Source organism: Cololabis saira, chromosome 3 (genome assembly GCF_033807715.1).
Source record: "Cololabis saira isolate AMF1-May2022 chromosome 3, fColSai1.1, whole genome shotgun sequence".
NCBI lineage: Eukaryota > Metazoa > Chordata > Actinopteri > Beloniformes > Belonidae > Cololabis > Cololabis saira.
Window position 1 is genome coordinate 37,198,818 of NC_084589.1, and position 19,836 is coordinate 37,218,653.

Genomic DNA, 19,836 nt, shown 5'->3' on the forward strand with positions numbered 1-19,836 from the left:
GTAGGCTCTGCGTCGATTTAACGCGGAACCATAAACCAGCTCCCGAGCCGGCAGGCAGGCAGAAAATCACGAAATTTTCGGAGCAAATTTCTTAACAGGCGTAGCTACAACTGTTAGACTAATAGATCTATTAAACCAACATTTATGTTCATACATGATTTATTTCAGGAGCGGTAATTCTCCAAAGATTTTTGTTTGTCTGTTTTGTATTGCACTTGTATTTTCTCAATAAAGCTTTGAAAAAAAAGCGCTGTCCTCCTCCTTGAGCCCCTGAATCAGGCCCCCAGTCTCGCGCTCAGAAGGCACGCCGATTTTTTCCAGTGGCCAGCCGCGGTACTGCAACAAAAAATCCCATGGGGCCCAGAAAGCTTTTTTCCCATAGACCGCAATAGTAAAAGAGAAGCCTCTAAAACTGTTCACAGGACACCTCCAGCTGTAATCACCGGCAATTACTAATCTTTGTATTCTATATTTTTAAGTCATGGACTTTATATCCGTCAAAAATGTTTTATAACGGCCAGAAAAGTCAAAGAAAAGTCTCTTTCTGGGCGTGACGTCACGGCTTTGTCCGTGCACTCGCAAAGCGCGGTCGTGTGTGTCTCGGGAACGAGCATGGCTGAATCTAAACCGTTCGGCGGAATAATCACTCAGAAAAGTGGAAAACACGGCTCAAAGGTGTGTTTTTGTGGTCTCTTAATTTTTTTTTCCATGACAAAAGACATTGGGTTTATAATAAAACCTCAGTAAACGAGGGGGAGCTGCTCTGATCAGTGTTGAGCAGCAGCTGAGCAGGAGACCCTCTGTCATTCATTGAGCTGGAGCTGCGCGCTATGGCACAGAGCTCAGGTGGGACGCTCAGGTCACACTCGGTCTAAACGCCCTGACCAGGGGGATCACAGACGGAAATGTTTAATAGCAAGAATAATAATGGTTTGTCATTCTTGTACTTAAACATTTCCGTTGTAGCCAACGGTGTATGGTTTGTGAAAATAAGATATCAGGCAGGAATAACACTTAATGTGAGCCCAGAAGCTGTAAAAGAATCAGAGAAAATGCAAAGTTAATTACGCCTAACATTCGGACTGCACGATCATTAATAGACAAAAAGATTTACCCAAAGGTATATAGATAAATAGCATATGACAGCTTGTGTTATTGTGGGGAATCCCATGTGTTTTTTTGTTTGTTTGTTTTTATAAAGATGACTCGTTTTATCCTTACTCAAAAAAATTAAACTCCACAAATTAACCACATTTAAACATAATATTTGACATATTTAAACATAATACTTGACAAAACTTGTAATACAAAAAATATTTGTCTTAATGTAAGTAATAAACTTGGGAAGTTTCATGGTGATACCTGCTATTTACATTTTTACCCTATTTTAGCCTATTAACCTGGGGTGTCTCATCTTAAATAAAAATGACTCGTTTTATCTTTAATTAAAAAAAACACACAAATGAACCATGTATAGTCTATAACCATGAGTTTGAGAACAGTATCGGTTGATTTGCCCTATAAATCCCCTAATTTCATTGTGTACATCTATCATTACCGGTCTGAAGGACTCATGAGCGCGCAGCGCTTGTCCAGAGCGCGCAGCGCTCGTTCACATTGCCCCGGGGCATGATGGGAGGCCCCAGAGCATCATGGGAGGTGACTCAACTGCGCATGCTCTATGGGCCCGTGTACCAGGAAGTAAACCAGGAAGTCAGAAATCTTTTCGGCGGATGCGCTGGGTGAGCAAACTCCATTGAAATGAATGGGCGGCCATTTTCGATCCGGTATCCAGTTATATAATACATCCATGCCCTGAATACAGACACCGTCGGGTGTCGTATTTGCGGTGTGTCTAGTGAGCCACAGGCGACGCGAGCCGACACAGCAGTCGGCAGAGAGCGGGCGACGTCGGGTTGGTGTGTCAGGGCCTTAAGAGTTTTCGGTTCCAGAACAGCGGATATGAGTTAGTTCAATCAACTCTGAGTTTGTTAACCTCGAGTTAAGCGCGTGCGTGAAGAAAATAAAAAGCCATCATCAATAGAGCCCTGATACAACGATTCACCATGGCAACCGGCGACAACAAAAGATCCACATACTTTTTCTTTTAAAAAAAAACAAACTTTATTTAACATTTCAATTTACAAAATCCCTTTGAGGAAACATTAGTCTGCATCTAAAGATCCACATACTTCACGCCACTGGAGTTAGAAGTGTTAATACGTGCGTATGGCGAGTATGAGAGCGGATTTCGGAAAAAAAAAACACAGCTGCAGCAGCAAAGGAGAGACAATTGGCGTGGGAGAAAGTTGCTGCAGTCAATGTGTAAGTTTGAATGCAGTATTCATTTAACATTTAAGCACACTGTCTTATAATATTACAGATGAAAGCAGTGGTGGAATGGTATTGAATGAAATTGTATTGTCATTTAGATCAGGGGCAGCCGCCACACCTCGGCTTCAGGGGAAAATGTAAATGTTTTTTTTATTTTTTTTATACATTTATGGAATTACTCTGTGTCTATTTGTATTGATGTATTCTATTACTTAATATATATATAAAATAACTACAAATGCAAGTCAGAACATCATGATTGATTTCACTAGGTATTATCTTTCCCAACACTTGTATTCCCCCCCTCATATATTGAAATGTGATGTCCCAGCATCCCTGACGACAGTGGTCGCTATCAATCTCGTTTTTAGCGCGCTCTGCAGTGTTACTAACTTACAAAAATGAAAAGGAAGCAGACAACCACGCAATTTAAAAAAAAAAGAAAGAAAGAAGGCAAGTGATGGGTCCAATGTTGCCCCAGCAGCAGAAGATATTAACGAGGCTGTTAGCCACTGATGGATTAATTATGCAAGTTCATCTTAAGGTAAGATATCAAATCACCCTACCCTCTTATAAATCTGTTTAAGGGAAATATTTGACTTTTTTTTACTCCTCTCTTTCTGTCTTCTGCTCCCTCCCTCTCCTTTTTGCATTTGGACTTCAACTGTTTGAAGTTAAACTCGGATGTCCCTGTGATATTGTCGCACTGACATAGTGAATAAAGTGAACCCAATGAGTTAAATTGCATTTGTCAGATGTTCTCTAACTCTGCCGCTTGCTGTCCGTGGTGCAGAAAACGGATGCGTAAAGGCCCATTGGCTGAATTGGCACCACTGAGGGAGGAGACGGAGAGAAACTCAGGCTTTATTGAAGTAAACCTGCTAGCGAGCAGGCTAGGCTCACAGGGTCAGTTGCCGTAGTAACTGACTCAGAGTTTGAGTTACATCGCTTTCTGGAACTGAAAACTCATCTCAGGCTTAACAAACTCAGAGTTTTCACAAAACCCACTTTCTGGAATACCCCTCAGGAAGGAACCCCTGATCACCTGACCATTGTAATTTCTTTCTTGACTGTTTACAGAATTGATGACATTTGGCATTACAACACATCCTATAGATTATTATACATTTACTTACACAATCTCAATTGTATGCTAATCCCTTGCAAGGTTTTCATTAAATGACATAAAGACCATTTGGTTATTTTGTCAGTCTTTATTTTCAGATTTCCACCACAGAAGTTAAGCACGTGACATAGGCAGAGCAACGACCAGATTAGTAACAAGAAGAAAGAGGTAACGGTTGTTGGTTTGGCGGTGACCTGTCCAGGGTGGACCCTCGCCTCTCGTGCCTCTGTAATGAGATGGGATAGGCTCCGGCAGACCCCCGTGACCCTGTACAGATTTAAAAAACGGGTATGGATGGATGGTTTTGCAGTGAAAAAGAAAATGGTTGGTCATCTTGGTTGTTTTGATGGATGAGTCATCACATAAAGTCCAGCCCCCTGTGATTGTTGGGTACGTCTCCACCGCTGGAAACGACCGTGAACGGGAGGGTACCAGAGCCGCTGAGCCAAGTGAACGGGTCTGACTGACCAGGCTATAGAGGGTTTGCATCAACGTCACATTCCCACTGGACCACGCCCCCTTACTCGCACTGAGTGGCAAAACATCCAACTGGAAAAAATGGCTGCAACTAGTAGGGAAACAGTGGAAAAGACGGGATAACAAGCCGATTATCGACTTAAATTAAAGGCAGTTGGACTTGACAGTGACCCCTACAGTTACCCCAAGAACCAGTGGTCCATGGACATTAATATTTGAGTTTCCTGATATTTATATGTACTTAATTTCTACGCCGGGGAAATACACAAAGCAAAGCTTGAAGACACTTGGTCCTACTTCAAGGCAGGATTTGTTGGCGAAATTAAAGTGATGAGGACACCGAACTTTATGATTTGACCGTTTATCATTAGCTACCCAAAAATCCAACATTACCTGATACAAAATGGGAACCACAAATCCATGTTTCCGTGCCTGGAATCCAGTTGGTTCTGCGAATTGCAGCGATCCATTTGTCTCTCTTAAAGGGGACCTATTATGGCATCTAATACATATTTTAAACAGGCCTTGAATGTCTTAAAAACAAGCTTTTGATGGTTTTTGCTAAATAAATTAGAAATTCAGCCTCTGAGCCATGTCTTTATCTTCCCATTCTCTAACCTCATTATCTATGCAGGATTCTGAGTGGGCGGGGAGAATATGATAATGAGGCACTGTGCTGATTGGCTGCCTGAATGACACGATACACCGCTACAGGAAAATGGCGGAAGCTCCAGCCGGCGGAGTTAGTTGTGGGCGTGTGTGGCCGGGTGGAGAGGTTGACGGGACACGCACCTGTGTCCCATCCACCTGAGTGGCTGCCACGCCTCCACCCGGCCTGCCTTTATAAGGCAGAGCAGGACAGCAGCAGAGAGGTCTGAGAAGCTGGGTGAAGGTGCTTCTGCACGTGTGTGGCGGTTTAACTTAAATAAAGAAGGGTTCTGCACAAAGCTCCGTGTCTCTCCGTCCTTCGGTCGGGCCCCCGTGGCACTCGCCCTGCCACATCTGGCGCCCAACGTGGGGCTTCGAGGGACGGACGGAGAGAGGCATGGAGCGGGCCCTGGACGCGCTCGCCCAGGCCATGGCGGGCATGACGGCCGTGTTCTGCGACCAGGGCGAGCGGCAGCTGGCCGCAATGGAGGCGCTCGTGGCCGCGGGGAGACCCACCCCTGCGCCAGCAGCGCGGGAGGAGATGCCAGCGCCGCAGCTCAGCGGCCGGGAGGCAGGAGCTGCGGGCCGCCAGGCGAAGGCTCCCGAGACGGCGGGACCGACGGAGCGACCCATCCCTGCACCCCGTCTGAGGTTCGCCGCGGCAGCGCTGGCAGCGCCGCAGCTTAGGGGCCGCGAGGCAGAAGCTGCGGGCCGCCAGACGACGGCTCCTGGGATGGAGTCAGCGGCGGAGACGGAGGGGGAGGCGGAGTTGGCGGGGGAGGCGGCTGCGGAGGCGCAGCCGCCCGCGACGGCGGGTCCCGCGGAGACGGGGCCGGACCTGTGGCAAGAGCAGAGTGTGGGGGAAGAGGCGGTCCTGGAGGCGGACCAGCAGCCGGCGCCGGGCTGCGTCACAAAGGAGGGCGTGGTCCGGGACGCACCAGCTCCAGGACGGGGCTGCGCCGTGAGGGACGCGGCCGTGGACGCACCGTGTGGCCCGAGGCCACCATGGGCCCGGCCCCGAGAGCGTCTTCCACGGCGGGCGGGCCGACGCCGGGGGCGACCCCCCCCGACTGTTGCGCTGGTCAGGCCGACGCCGGGGACGACCCCCGGGCCTTCCTCTCCTGCTCCGAGGGGGCGGGGGGGGGCGGTAGGCTCGTTCCGGACGGACCCCGGCTCGAGATTGGCGTTGGGGGTGTGTGGCCGGGTGGAGAGGTTGACGGGACACGCACCTGTGTCCCATCCACCTGAGTGGCTTCCACGCCTCCACCCGGCCTGCCTTTATAAGGCAGAGCAGGACAGCAGCAGAGAGGTCTGAGAAGCTGGGTGAAGGTGCTTCTGCACGTGTGTGGCGGTTTAACTTAAATAAAGAAGGGTTCTGCACAAAGCTCCGTGTCTCTCCGTCCTTCGGTCGGGCCCCCGTGGCACTCACCCTGCCACAGCGTGGTTTCACACATTGGAGGCCAACCTCTGTAAATCGCGCCCATCGTTACGTAATGACGGGAGCAGAATCTGAACGGTTCGTAGAAGCCACATGACACTGGATGGATCATCCGGGCGGCTGTACAGACACTGCAGAATTTGGTTGCTTTCCTCCTTCTCTGAGTTGGCAGGCTGAGGGGAGACCACTTTATATATGTTAAAGCAAGAAAAAAACCTGTTTTTCCTAATAGGTCCCCTTTAAGCTTATTTTTCGTCAGTCTGTAAAACGATAACTCTGATTTCTTCCTAAATCTATGAGTACAGTCGATCGCTCAACAGCTCTTTTCCATTTTAGATGTTTTCCAGTTGCTCAAACTGAAAGTTTACGCTGCCACTCAGTCTTTCTGCCACTCAGGGGACGAAACCCGCCGTGAAGTCGCATCCGTGACGTCATGTGTATTCCCTCTATAGTACATGGCTATAATACATCCGGCCTAAGAAGAAGTTCTCTGTAAAAGTGTCGGGACGTCTCGATCCACCGAAGATGCACTTGCTCTTTTCCTGCTGCTGCAATGTTTTGCAGGAACACAAGTGTTGGACTGCTGAAGATAGAAACACCACAACCACATGATTATAGGGCTCCATGGGTGTTTCCAAACTATAAAAAACTTCCTCTCCCTCATTTTTCTACGCTTTAAGATTCCTCCCTCGAACAGCAGGGTGTGAAACACTTCAGCCCCCCTCAGGGGAGTTCAAGTACGTTTGTATTATTTCATTTCACTTTATTTTGTGTGGAGGGACATTGTACATTGATAAACATTTTAAAATATAAATATACCCAATTGTAGCCAAAAACGCTAATTTGCATTGGCAGTCCCCCTGCAAGACTCAGTAAAAAGATACAAGCAACATTAGACGACACACGATATCAACGACAATTAAAAATTGCACAACAATGCAATTGTTAATACAATAAACAATTAAAATTTAGAGTAATTTAACATGTCTCAAATAATTTATTTTGTCATATCTTACATTTGACTGGTGTGATTGAACCTTAGTAGTACAGATACGTGTCAGTGGCTTCATCTTCTGAAATGAAGTGTCCTGATATCCTTTTTAAGAATAAATAAAGTATTAAAGAAAAGATTAAGCGTGTAATAATGTACAGAGAATGTTTATGTAGTAACACAACTGTTTGGAAAGTAAATACATATAAAACAAATGCACGTTAAGCAGGGTTCGATTTATCATTATTATTATTTAAATCAGTTAATACAATTATCCCAAAATTAAAAATATAATTTCAAATTTTCCCAGAACTAAACTTGTTTTATATAGCAGACAAACACGATAAAATAAATACCACTATAAAGTAGAGTCGTGGGAGCTGGTTCAGGCCGACGTCTTCAGTCTTCAGTCCCATTAACCCCCTCGTTCATCGGTCTGTTTAAATGGTCACAAATTAGGCTTTTCCTGAATTTAAAAGGGTCAAAATAGTCTTAAACTGTCGTACACCCAGTTCTCCGGCTGTTTGATGCTGAAGAGGAGCTGAATGAGCGCCGTATTTAGGCATCAGCTGCACGACTAAGCGATTTTGATGCTCTGAACGAAGCATCATATTTTTGAAATGATAAACCGTATCAACAGAGCGGCAGATGTCTCTCCTGAACACAGATATCTGACTTCAATGACCATAGGAGTTATCGTTTGGGATTTAGAGAGTTAGATTGACCAAACTGACCGTATTAGCTCTGGGCCGGTTTGACAAAGACGTAAAAGTCACAGTGCCACAAAATTAATATTTTCAGAAAACCAACAGAAATAGAATTGAAATCCATTATAATTTCTGAATTTTCCATGAAACCTAAAGTGTAATATTTCAAAAACTATAAAACATTTTAAAAAGCTGAATCAGCTAAGTTTAGAGTCGTGTTACTGGAGGAGGAAGTTATATCCCAACGGGCCTGGAAAATCCTGGAAATCCTGGAATATCTTAAAGCGTCTAAGGATTTAAAGCAACCTGAAGGAGCTGAATGTTTTGCTGAGTCACCATTAGGGTTGCAGGTTCTAACAAACTCAAGTTCGGTAAGTTTAATCGACATGAACGAGAATCAAAGTTGCATCACAAAGAAATCATCATCGAGAAAGTTGGTTGAATAAAATACGTTTATTTGAAAAAGATTAATGTTATTTGTTGCATTTGCGTAACAATATTAATTACCCCCATCACACACAGGAACTACCAAGAAACTGATGTGCAGCGTCAGCATTTAATCTCCACAGGGGAAACATTCAGATTAGTTCTATAATAAAACATTAAAAAATCAGAACAAAAACTCATAAAATCATCAGAGACGATGTGAACGGGAAGATAAAGTTTGATCATTGTCTCTAAAAAACACCCAACTTCCCACAATCAACTGCTTATTCAAATATATAAATGTAAACTTAAAGTATAACGTGGACAATATTCGGATCACAACCCCTTGGGTGAAGCTTGAGGCACAAAAGTGGTGATTTTTTAAACTTTTTATTTATTATTTTGTGTATCCAACACGTTTGCAGCAGTTTATTTAAAATTAGGATAAAGCATTTAGTTTGCAAAGAAACCAACGGATGTTGGAGAATAACTGCTGAAAAAAACTCTCAGTGTACTGTAAAAAAAAAAACACGGTTGTATTTCTACGAAAGACGTTAAATTTAAAACAAGACGATATGTGCTTTTGGTCAGTTTAACGCAGTTTATGTTGCGGTTGCCGTGGAAACGCCTCGTGTCCACTTAGAAGAAGAAGAAGCTGATAGTAAAAACGCTCAGAAAGAGAAGAGAAGAATTACAGATGAAAAGACCTGCTGGATAGTAAATATGTGCAAAACACGGAGAAGAGAGAGGACGACCTTCAGACGACCTTCAGACGACCTTCAGGACGACCTTAGGACGACCTTAGGACGACTTTTAGGACGACCTTCAGAACGACCATCCTGAAGGTCGTCCTGAAAGACCTTCAGAAACCTTCAGGACGATCTTCAGGTCGACTTTTAGGATGACTTTCGTCCTGAAGGTGGACTTTCAGGACGACCTTCAGAAACCCTCAGGTCGAAATTCGTCCTGAAGGACCTTCAGGACTTTTAGGACAACTGTCCTAAAAGTCGACCTGAAGAGTCCAGGTCGACTTTAAGGACAACTTTTGTCCTGAAGGTCGTCCTGACCTTCAGGACATTTAGGACAACCTTTAGGATGCTTCAGGACGACCTTCAGATGACCTTCAGATGACCTTCAGGACGACCTTCAAAAACCTTCAGGTAGACCTTCAGGACGACTTTCGTCCTAAAAGTCGTCCTGACCTTCAGGATGACTTTTAGAACGATCTTCAGACACCTTCAGGATGACCTTCAGAAACTTTGTCCTGAAGGTCATCCTAAACGACCTTCAGACACCTTCAGGACGACTTCCGTCCTGAAGGTCGTCCTTAACGACTTCTGGATGACCTTCAGGTCGACTTTTAGGACAACTTTCGTCCTGAAGGTGGTCCTGACCTTCAGGACTTTTAGGACGACCTTTAGGATGCTTCAGGACGACCTTCAGAAACCTTCAGGGCGACGTTCAGGACAACTTTCAAGACGACTTTTAGGACGAAAGTCGTCCTAAAAGTCGTCCTGACGTTCAGGATGACCTTCAGAAACTTCATCCTGGACGACCTTCAGCACGACCTTCCGGACGACTTTTAGGTCGACTTTTGTCCTGAAGGTCGTCCTGACCTTCAGGATTTTTAGGACGACCTTCAGGACGACCATTCAAGACGACTTTTAGGACGACTTTCGTCCTTAGGACGACCTTCAGGACCTTCAGGACCTTCAGGACTTTCAGGACCTTCAGGTCGCCCTTCAGGCGGAGTGGACGCAGACGTAGAGGTTCTTGTGCTCCTCCCAGTAGTGCAGCTCGTCCCCGAAGCTCCAGCAGCAGGCCAGGTCCTTGCCGGTCTTCACGGCGTGGACCACGCAGTCGCCCGGCAGCAGCTGGAACAGCGCCTCGGCCACGCCCGCCACCGCCGGCTTCTTCTGCTCCCCGATCAGCTGCCGGATCCGGTCCCGGTCCAGCGGCTCGGGCGAGGCGCTGTAGGACACGCAGACGTGGAGCCGGTCGTCGCCGGCGCCGCCGCCCAGCGTGAAGCGGCTCTTCCCCGTGAAGCAGTGCGGCTCCTTCCTGCCGGCGAAGAGGCCGCCGGGGGCCCGGAACACCCGCACCGACCAGCCCACCCAGTCGAACTTCCCCCGCAGCGCCGCCAGCACGGCGTCGGCCAGCTGCTGGCAGGTGGCGCCGGCCTCCCGGTCCCGGAGCAGCCGCCGGGCGTCCAGCTCCGCCTGCTTGGGGAACCCCACGATGCACTCCTCGATGACGGCGTTCATCCGGGCCTGGACCTCCTGCATCTTCTCGCCCCAGTCCTTCAGCAGCGCCGCCTCCTCCTCCTCGCCGTGGCCCTTCAGCGCGGCCTGGCCCAGCAGCGCGATCAGCCCGATGCAGAACAGCCTCTTCATCCGGGCGCAGAAGTCCTCCAGCGGCCGCCGGCTCTTCTCCTCGTAGTTGAGGACGACCTCCAGCACGGGCTCGCCGGAGAAGCCGTCCCCCGTCACGGCGCCGTACAGCGTGTGCAGGTTCTTGTCGCCGCCGGTTTTGGCGAAGTGCTCCAGGAACAGCTTCTTCTTGACCTCCCGGAACTTGGGCCTGGCGTTGAGGATGTCCATGTACTTCCTGAACTGGTTGGTGATGTTCTCCTCCACGGAGAAGTAGGCGGCGTCCACGGCGCTCCTCTTGATCTGCTCGCTGATGCGGCGCTGCTCCTCGGAGGCCGCCTCCAGCCGGTCCCGGACCTTCTGGAACTGCTCCTTCATGAACGCCGCCTCCTTGCTCTCCACGTTGTCCAGCGCCAGCTTGACGATGGGGGCGGCGATGGAGAAGACGGGGAAGAGGTCTCCGGCGATGCTGGCCACCACCTCGGCGCCCTGCTCGAACACCTCCATCACCGTCTCCACCATGTCCTTCCTCTCCGCCACCATCCGCTGCAGCTGGTTCTCCATCCTCGCCGGCGCTGACGAGAGAAAACAGAGCTTTTCTAAGAGCAGAGAAGAGAAGAGGGAAACCACACTAGAGATGCACCGATCGATCAGCAGTGTTGTGCAAGAACGAGTTCAAATGAACGCGTTCATTGAACACGTTAATTTCCGTGGGAACGTTGAACTGAACGCAACATATTTGCAAATAAAGAACTAGAACGTGAACTTGTTCATTCTTCAGATCATGAACTGGAATATGAACTGTTCAGTTTATGTGAGTTTCAGCTTCACTGTTTAGGACCAATTATTACGGAATACATTTCACCACATTTAAAATACTCGACGAGACGACGACTTCACACTACATTACCCACAATGCAGTGCACACTAGCATAGCAACGGGCACCATCTCCATGGCAACGGTGGTCCGAGCCCGGTGCAGTCTTTACATGACCAGTGAAGAGAGAGACGTCAGATGATGATCTGCTTATCATTATCTGCAGGAATTTTACACATCGTCTCCCAAAGAGTCAGACAGTAAAAATATCACCTTTCTGTGCAAATTATGTCCACCTGCGCTGAGAAAACAAGTCTGAACGTCTGCCTCGTCAACTTCAAATTTGAAACGTCATGTGGAGTTAAAGCATCTGTCCAGTGTGAGAAAATATCTGCAAGTCCTTGACAATCAAACAAAGTGATCAGGAAAGACCAAGAAGACCCAACAGCCCCAAACGGCCCCATTCCCACTGCTGCACCTTCAGGGGGTTGATTTCCCAGCAACAGCTAGACAAACTGATAATGGACTACATTGTTGGAGATTTACAGCCTCTGAGTGAAGTTGAAAAGCCATTAGGACAATACATGATTGTACAGTGAACAGTTTTAGGATAGGGGTGGCGTTTCATTTGTACTTCTCACCTAAAAATATTGAAATGAACTGAATTTGAACTAGTTCAAAATGAAAATGGTGAACTATGAACGTAAACTATTCATTTTTAAACTATGTGAACTGAACTTTGAACTAGTTCATGAGAAGTAGGAACTTGCACAACACTGTCGATCGGCAACCCATCGGCATCGGCCGATAATGCCCCTATCGGTTTTGATCGGAGTTCTCAAAATAATAGTTCAAATCAGGCCGATCCGATGACGTTTACAACAACAAACGTTCCTTAGGTCTCCTAAGGGGGCGTGGCCGTTTCTTCAGAGCTTCAACACTGAAAATGGCTTCGCCGGTATGGGAGTTTTACGATGTCTGACAACAAATCTTCAGTTTCAAAAGAGTTTGCAAAGGAAATACAGTAATCCCTGGTTTCTCGCGGGGGTTACGTTCCAAAAAGAACCCGTGATAGGTGAAATCCGTGAAGTAGAAACCTTTATTTTGTTTACAATTATTATACAAAGCTTCAAATTGCGGAGATCAGCGTCGCCCCACCGCGACCCGAGTAACTGGATTTGAACGGGAGAATTGGTGCAGAACGTTTTGTCGACATTATGGGTTTTGGAGAAAATTTGCTCACTTAAATTTGGCAAGCTGTTTTACGTACATGTACATGTACAGTACATATAAAACTGTAACGTTATTGACACACAGGAAGTGCAGAAGCGGGGAGACTGTTCTCAAAATCCTGATCGGTGCATCTCTAAACGACAGGTTTGTGCAGATGTACTTACGGCTCTGGTGTTGCTGGACTTTGGGCTGCCCCTCAACTCCTCCAACACAGAAGAACCTGATAAGGAAGGACAGAAACGGCCGAGCTGCTGGTCACGCCCGCTGAGCGATGAGTCAACGACGCCGAGAGAATTCAGCAGCAACGCAACACGGCCACGGGCTGAACCTCTTCCTCTCTGTTATCTAAATACACAGAATCGGAGGGGAGAAAAAAGTCAAACCTGTCATTGAAACATCCACGTACAGATGTTTTACACAAGAGATTCAGATTCACAGCGTAAACGCTCGTTAAAGTGTCAGCGGAGTCTCGTTCCAGCCTGTCCAGGAGCCTCACGAGCGCCTCAGGAAACATGTAGAGACAAGAGACAGGCAACGGGAAAGTAAACGTGACTGAATGAGGGGCGGCATCTGCCGCCTCTGGGCCACGATCAGCTGATCATGATGCAGTCAGCTCAAACTACAGTCTTCATCATTGGAAGAGGAATTTTAACTCATCAAAAACAGAAATAACCCTCACCAGGATCAAACTCTGAGGTAAATTCTGTTCGCTAGTGGAGGCTAGTTGTTAAAACGAGTCAATCTGCTTTGACTCCAATTTAAAATGTCCAAATTTAGCAGAAATAAATACATTTACTGCCTGATTAAAAAAAAAAAGTGCTGATCTCAGTTGTTTGACAGCAAGGACTTTTTGTTATTTGTATTAGAGATATATTCAAGTGATTTGAAATATACGACAAAGTTGTTTAGAAAAACAGTATTTTTCCATTTGCAAGTATGAATAAAGAATTTACTCAAAATTACCACACGATTAATGACTTCAGAAATATCAGAGTCCAAACTGTCGATGAAATAAAGAACAATTTTAGATGTTAAAGAAGGAATATTAGAGATTTTAAGTGATTTTCAACTATGACCAAAACACATTAACATGTTGACAAGAACAAATGTTTTTTAGACACATGGATCAGAATCGAATTTAAATCTTTTTAATTTGCTAATTCTTTTTGTCCGACAATTCTTTTTTTAGGTTTTTTGAAGGCGAAGACATAAGGAATCGCCGAAAGATGTCAGGTGATTAAAAACCCCCCAAAAAATGTGTCCGACAAAAAGAATTAGCAAATTAAATTGTAAATCAAAAAACAAAATGAACTTGAACCTGAAATCATTTTGAAGTTGCTTTCTTTTACTTAAAGTAGAATTGGGTTTCTTTGAACCAGACTAAGTACGTTAATTAGATATTAATTAGTTAGGTCAGGTCAGGTTACTTTATTGATACCCAAGGGTAAACTGGTTTTGCAGTCGAGAGTTAAACAAGCAGCAGAAAACAGACAATCAGTTCAGGAACAAGACATTTAAGAAGAACACATACACATAAAACAAGAGAAAGCTTCGGCTCGGTAGAAAGTGCTGCAGTTCATGAAATAAATATAAGAGATAAAAGACATGAGGCTAAAAAAGAATTAAAACACCAAGAGCAAAATTTCCTCCAAGTTAGGAATGGATAAGAGCAATAAGATAAAAACATTGTAAAATACATCGTGCTCCGAAAAGTGACTTGTGCAACTTAGTTAGATATTCAAACATGGGGGTCAAAGGACACGGAGTGGTCTTTGGTGACAGCTCCTAGTGGTGACCTGAGGAACTGCACCTATAGCCCCCTCCAGCCTGTTCATCCCTCAGCATCATCTCCAATAAACCCCATGTGGAGCATGTTGGGATGACTGGAGCTGCAGATCTGTGTGATGAATCTGAAACCTGGAGAAATCAGTCTAAAAAGAAGTCTGGAGCACGTTTTCTGCCTCGTGGAGACAGAAAACCTTAATCTAATACAAGCAGCACCTCCAGACGCCAGGACCCACTGGTTCAGCGGTCCTGGCTGAGTCCTGGACATGTTCAGGCATGCCCCTCGGAAAAACCTGCAAACAGGACATCTGGGGAGGAAATCAAATTATTGAATTAAAAAAAAAAAAAGTCCAGTATAAACGGGTTCTGACTTCATAACCTCAGCCTGAAACGTTGTTGCAGAAGTCTGTAACGGTACGGAAGACTATTAGTGCAAGGCAGGAGAAAAATAAAAATAATATTTTAGAGGAGGAAGATTTCTTTTCATTATGCACTTCAAGAAAAAAGTCGAAATGTCGAGAATAATTTTGAAGTACAATTTCGAGAAAAAAGTCGAAATGTTGAGAAAAAAGTAATAATACAAGAATTGGCTTTACGATATTGATTTCCTCCTGTACCGGTTGCGCACCACAAACATAAATCGTTGGCCAACCAAAAACTAACCCCATAAGAATTTGACCTAACATTCACCAGGAGGTGGAACCAAAACAACATAATGCTGGGAAATTAAAAAATGTTCAGTTTTTTATGTTCAATAAATATTTTCTACCTTGTAATTTTGTACAAGATTTTTTTTTTTGAAAAGCATGCCTAAATCAAATTTATTTGATTTATGCAATGGTGAAAAAATTGGCAAAATAAATGAAAAACTGCGATGAAACCATGTTCGGTATTGTTCGGTATTCGGCCAAGTGTTTATTATTAGTTTCGGTTTCGGTTTCGGCCACAAATTTTCATTTCGGTGCATCACTAATTTTTTCTCCTGCCTGGCCCTAATACTCCTCCGTAGTAACGGCGCTGCTGCAACGTGTTTTAGTTTTTCTGTTTTTGTTTTTTACAAATGTTGTTTCAGGAAAGGAGGAGAACTATTTCTCATTCTTCCCATTCGACATCCGAGCAGCAGCCGTGGGAACTGATGGAGTGTGAGAGGTAAATACATGCTTGGGGCGAGGGTGCGTTTTCCAGTGAAACTCAGCAGGTTGCCACGGCAACGAGGCAACAGAAAACTGATCCGTGAGCTCGTTCGTCTCCCCGCGGAGGCCTGTTAGCACCCACCTCCCGGTCCGAAGCATCACACACCTCAGCAGCCGCCAGACCAGGGAGGACACACCTGAGCAAAGGTGTAGGACATGTCCAGAATTACACCAGGAGACAGTCTGGGTGGTGAAACTCACACCCAAAACGTTGCACCTTTCTACAATGTACATCGTTTCCTGCTCAGAACTGAGGACAGAAAGCAGCAAAGTGCAGGAAATTTCATCAGGATGTTGAGCATCTGAGTCGGCGAGCTAAAAATGTGATTCCTGTTTCCACTGATGATCCGTAAATCTCTCCTCCCCGGGCTCTAGCGGGTTGCACTAAGTGCACGGAGCACCTCTGCACAGACGATTCAAACACAAAAGCACTGAGAGAAATTACATTTTCAGAGACCAAGAGCTGCACTTGCTCACAGAAAGGAGATGCATCAGTCTATCGATAGCTGAAACAGATCAGAGTTGGACTTCCCTCACTATCACCTTCTCATATTTTAGAAATACCCTATTTTCTGCACTATGAGGCACTTAAAATTCTTAATTTTTCTCAAAAATCAGCAGTGCGCCTTATGTATGAATGTAGTTGTTACTGACCTTAAACCAATTTTATGTGGAACACTGAGCTCAGAAATCTGTCAACATGTTTTAATGACTTTGGTAGCGACGATGCCGCTTGATTGATCGATGGTCGGACCGTTGACACACATTAAAGTCGGTCCTTGGTTATATACGGGTTGTAACGCCAGACAACGTTAGATAACTAATTATGTAGCTGCAAGCAACCATCATCCAGCATCTAGTCAACGTTACCTTACTGTAATTAGACGTCAACGTTAGTTTTAAGATTAAACCCAGTTTTCAAATCTGTATCATAATCTGATTATATAATCAAATGTTGGAATCCAACGTTGGGGTGAAAGCAACTATTAATTTGACTGAAATGCTGTTATCATGGGGAAGAGGAACGTAAACCCAAGGGGAATTTTAGTGGAGGGACGCTAATCTGCGTGACACAGCTATGAAATTTCCTCCTTTCGTTCCAAACATGCCGGCATGGCGAAGCGACTTCAAAATAATCAGCCTTCATCGGTGAAGAAATCAAGGAACACAACGCTGTTGCCTTACTGAGCTGAGGCTCGCAATCGTGTACGTTAATGGTGGTGTCTCTGCTAGGTGGGAAACTTAGAGCAGCTTTCCTAAAATTGAAAAAATGTTTGATTTTTTCAAATATTAAAAGTCGTTTGTTTTTGTAAAGACAACTTAATTTTGTTTTTGATGCACTTTAAAGCACTGTTTTACAGAAAACATGTAATTTGTAACAATAATATACAGTAACTCTGAAGTTGATTGTTACTTTTGTTTAAAGTCATTTATTTTTTACTTGACGAAAAAGCTAATTGAGCATTTTTTTTTCTTGCATGTAATGTTATTTGTATTTACTGAAAATGCTCAGAAGCTTTCCAGTTCAACTATTGAGGGAAATTGTGCAATATTATGTTGCCTCAATAAATATGTTAATTTCCATCGAAGTAGTCTTTAGAGTCCTTACAAACACCAGGAAACTGGACCACATTACACCGGTCATGAAATTGCGTGTGAAATAAGACATGGAAAATGGCATTGAGGCATAGAATTGTCAAATTTGTTTAATTCACCGTACAAATTGTTACAGATTACTTTTGTAAAGCTGTATTTGACCTGGTCTTACGAAACGTAATTCTTGCCATTGTAAGAACGAGACGTGAAAATATATATATAATAAATATATAAATATCCATCTGTTATTCTTTTTATTCTTTTTATATACTAGTATTTTTTTTTATTACTATTTTTATTCTCCTTCTTCTTATTATTATTATTGTATATACTGTCTATAGTGTTTATTTTATTTTATTTTTTATTATTATTGTGTGATATTTGATGCCTCTTGTGTTTTGCACTATCCTCTTTGCTGCTGTAATCTGGAAATTTCCCCTCTGTGGGACTATTAAAGGATTTCTTATTTTATCTTATCTTATCTGAACCTGCTGTACTCTACTACCCTTACTTTTTAACAACTGGTGCTTCTTATTATTTTACCTATTTTCTTATCATTTTATTTGTTATTTACTGTTTAATTGTGTCTTGCTGCTTTAGATGTTGATGTAAAGCACTTTGAATTACCTTGTGTTGAATTGTGCTATACAAATAAACTTGCCTTGCCTTTATTTTAATTCATTAACATTAAAAACACATTTTAATTAGTTGCAAAATAAGAGTAAAAGCTAAAAAAATGGATGAAATGGAATTCCCAAAAAATACAACGGAAAAAACTGAATTTGGGGAAAAATAAAACTGATTTCATAAGTTTCCTCATTCCTTTATAAAGGTGACGTCAGCGCTGACGTCACGTGTATAAAGGAATGAGGAAACTTGTGGAAACTTGTGAGATGACGAAGGAGAAAAACAACCCTTTACTCTTAAAACAGCAGCATGTTTCCATCCCTGTCAAACATAAAACACATAATGAGCTGCACACGGGTCATGTTTCACGTCTCAGTCCCACTTTACAACCAGACCGGGAGAAAAACACTAACCGCTGCGTTAACGCGTCCTCTTCATGTAAAAACGCATCGATCCGCTGCACCACAAGGGCTCTAATCGTATCATTTTACATCCGAAGCATTAAAGAGAAGCAAACAAACATCTCGGGGCGGAGTTTGAACATTAAAACAAGATGATCTGGGAAGTTAAGGCGTTACTTCCTGGGAAGTACATGATCTGGCCAGACCTGGCAACCAACGCCCATAAAAGACACAACACTGGCTTATTTCATACTTTAAACCACGATGAGAAGGTTTAAAATATGGGAAAAGAGATGAATTATGTAACTGGGAGGAAAGGAGAATACGGAAGCCGAGAGGGTCATTTCAAACCTTCTCAGTTTAGTTTCAACGACCACCGTGAATAACTGGGATCAAAAACTGCACTCACCTCGTTAAGTTTGCGGAAGAAATGCAAGCGTCAAGTCTGTGTGTCACGTGGTTGGTCACGTGACTGCCGTGTAGCAGAGGAGGCCACGCCCACTCCGACAGGGAAACTTATTACACTAGAACCTACTCTGCTCTACTTGGCCTGGTTTCTTCTCCACTACAATTCAGCACCTGGAGTATGTGAGATATATGCAGTACTGGAGTTGAGGGGGGATGAGGGTGGATGGCATCGCCCCTGTAAAACTGCCATCCCCCCTTTCCATCCCTTATGTCATTTCATCAATGAATGTGGTATTACTGCTATTTCAGCATTTAGAGTCATCACCAGAAAAATAAAACCAGAAAAATGTGACAATTTTCACCTGTTTCAAGTAAATTTTTACTGTTTCAAGTAAATTTTTACTTGAAACAAGTAGGGAAATCTGCCAGTGGGACAAGATTTATCTTCTCATTACAAGCAAAAAAATCTTGTTCCACTGGCACTTTTTCTACTTATTTTAAGTGAAAATCTACTTGAAACAGGAGAAAATTTATGTTTTTTTTCCAGTGATGAGTCTTGTTTTAAGTGTAATGAGATTTTTTTTACTAAAATGAGACATTTTAACTAGAAATAAGACAAATATTCTTGTTAAGATTTTGAGTTTTTGCAGTAATCCATTTTACTTATCCTGTGAAGGACAGAGGCATATTGATAAGTTCAGAAAAATGTTTTTTATTGTTGTGTTTTGATGTATTTGATGTAAGCCCAGTGGATATTTAAAGCTTACAGAAGGCTGCATTTAACTGCTGCTATGTCATTCCTGCAGTATTTCTGCAGGTGTTTTGGTCAGTGCTATTATTTGTGTCTTAATTATTCAATCAAAAAAAAGATTGCTTCAATCAAAAAAATTTATTTTCAATTGAAAAAAAATCACCTCAATCAAAAAAAATGATTTCAATCAAAGAAAAAAAGTGTTTGAATGCAAAAAAATATTTGAGACTCAAAAAAAATGCATTTGAACATTGTTTTTCTTTTTTTGTTTGGAGGAACTTTTTTGACTGAAGTAGTGTTTTTTGCGTTTGGGCCATAATATGGGTAGGACATTTGTGTCTTTATCATTTAATCAAAAAAGAAGTTGCTTCAAAAAGAAAAAAATATTTTCAATGAAAAAAAATCACTTCAATAAAAAAAAAAATTTTTAATCAAAGAAAAAAACTGTTTGAATGCAAAAAAATATTTGAGACCCGATTTGAAGGGATTTTTTTTTTGATTGAAGTGAA

At 43.7% G+C, this 19,836-nt stretch overlaps 1 protein-coding gene across 5 annotated transcripts; it reads right to left on the minus strand.

Annotated features, from left to right (window-relative positions):
* Positions 1 to 8,155: 8,155 nt before the first annotated feature.
* Positions 8,156 to 18,594, minus strand: rpz4 (rapunzel 4). 5 transcript variants are annotated; one of them, XR_009781828.1, is made up of 3 exons: positions 12,731 to 13,336; positions 9,073 to 11,091; positions 8,156 to 9,017 (listed from the first exon to the last, which is right to left on the minus strand). XR_009781828.1 is itself a non-coding variant. In XM_061717419.1 (3 exons), exon 3 carries the CDS (start codon positions 11,078 to 11,080, stop codon positions 9,890 to 9,892), a length of 1,191 nt encoding a protein of 396 aa, XP_061573403.1. In that variant the 5' UTR covers positions 11,081 to 11,091; positions 12,731 to 12,911; positions 18,578 to 18,594; the 3' UTR covers positions 8,156 to 9,889. The 5 variants fall into 5 exon arrangements, 3 of the variants coding, with proteins under 3 accessions (XP_061573403.1, XP_061573402.1, XP_061573404.1); XR_009781834.1 differs by having other exon boundaries at positions 8,156 to 8,902; positions 8,959 to 11,091; XM_061717419.1 differs by adding an exon at positions 18,578 to 18,594 and having other exon boundaries at positions 8,156 to 11,091; positions 12,731 to 12,911.
* Between the last annotated feature and the right edge of the window lie 1,242 nt (positions 18,595 to 19,836).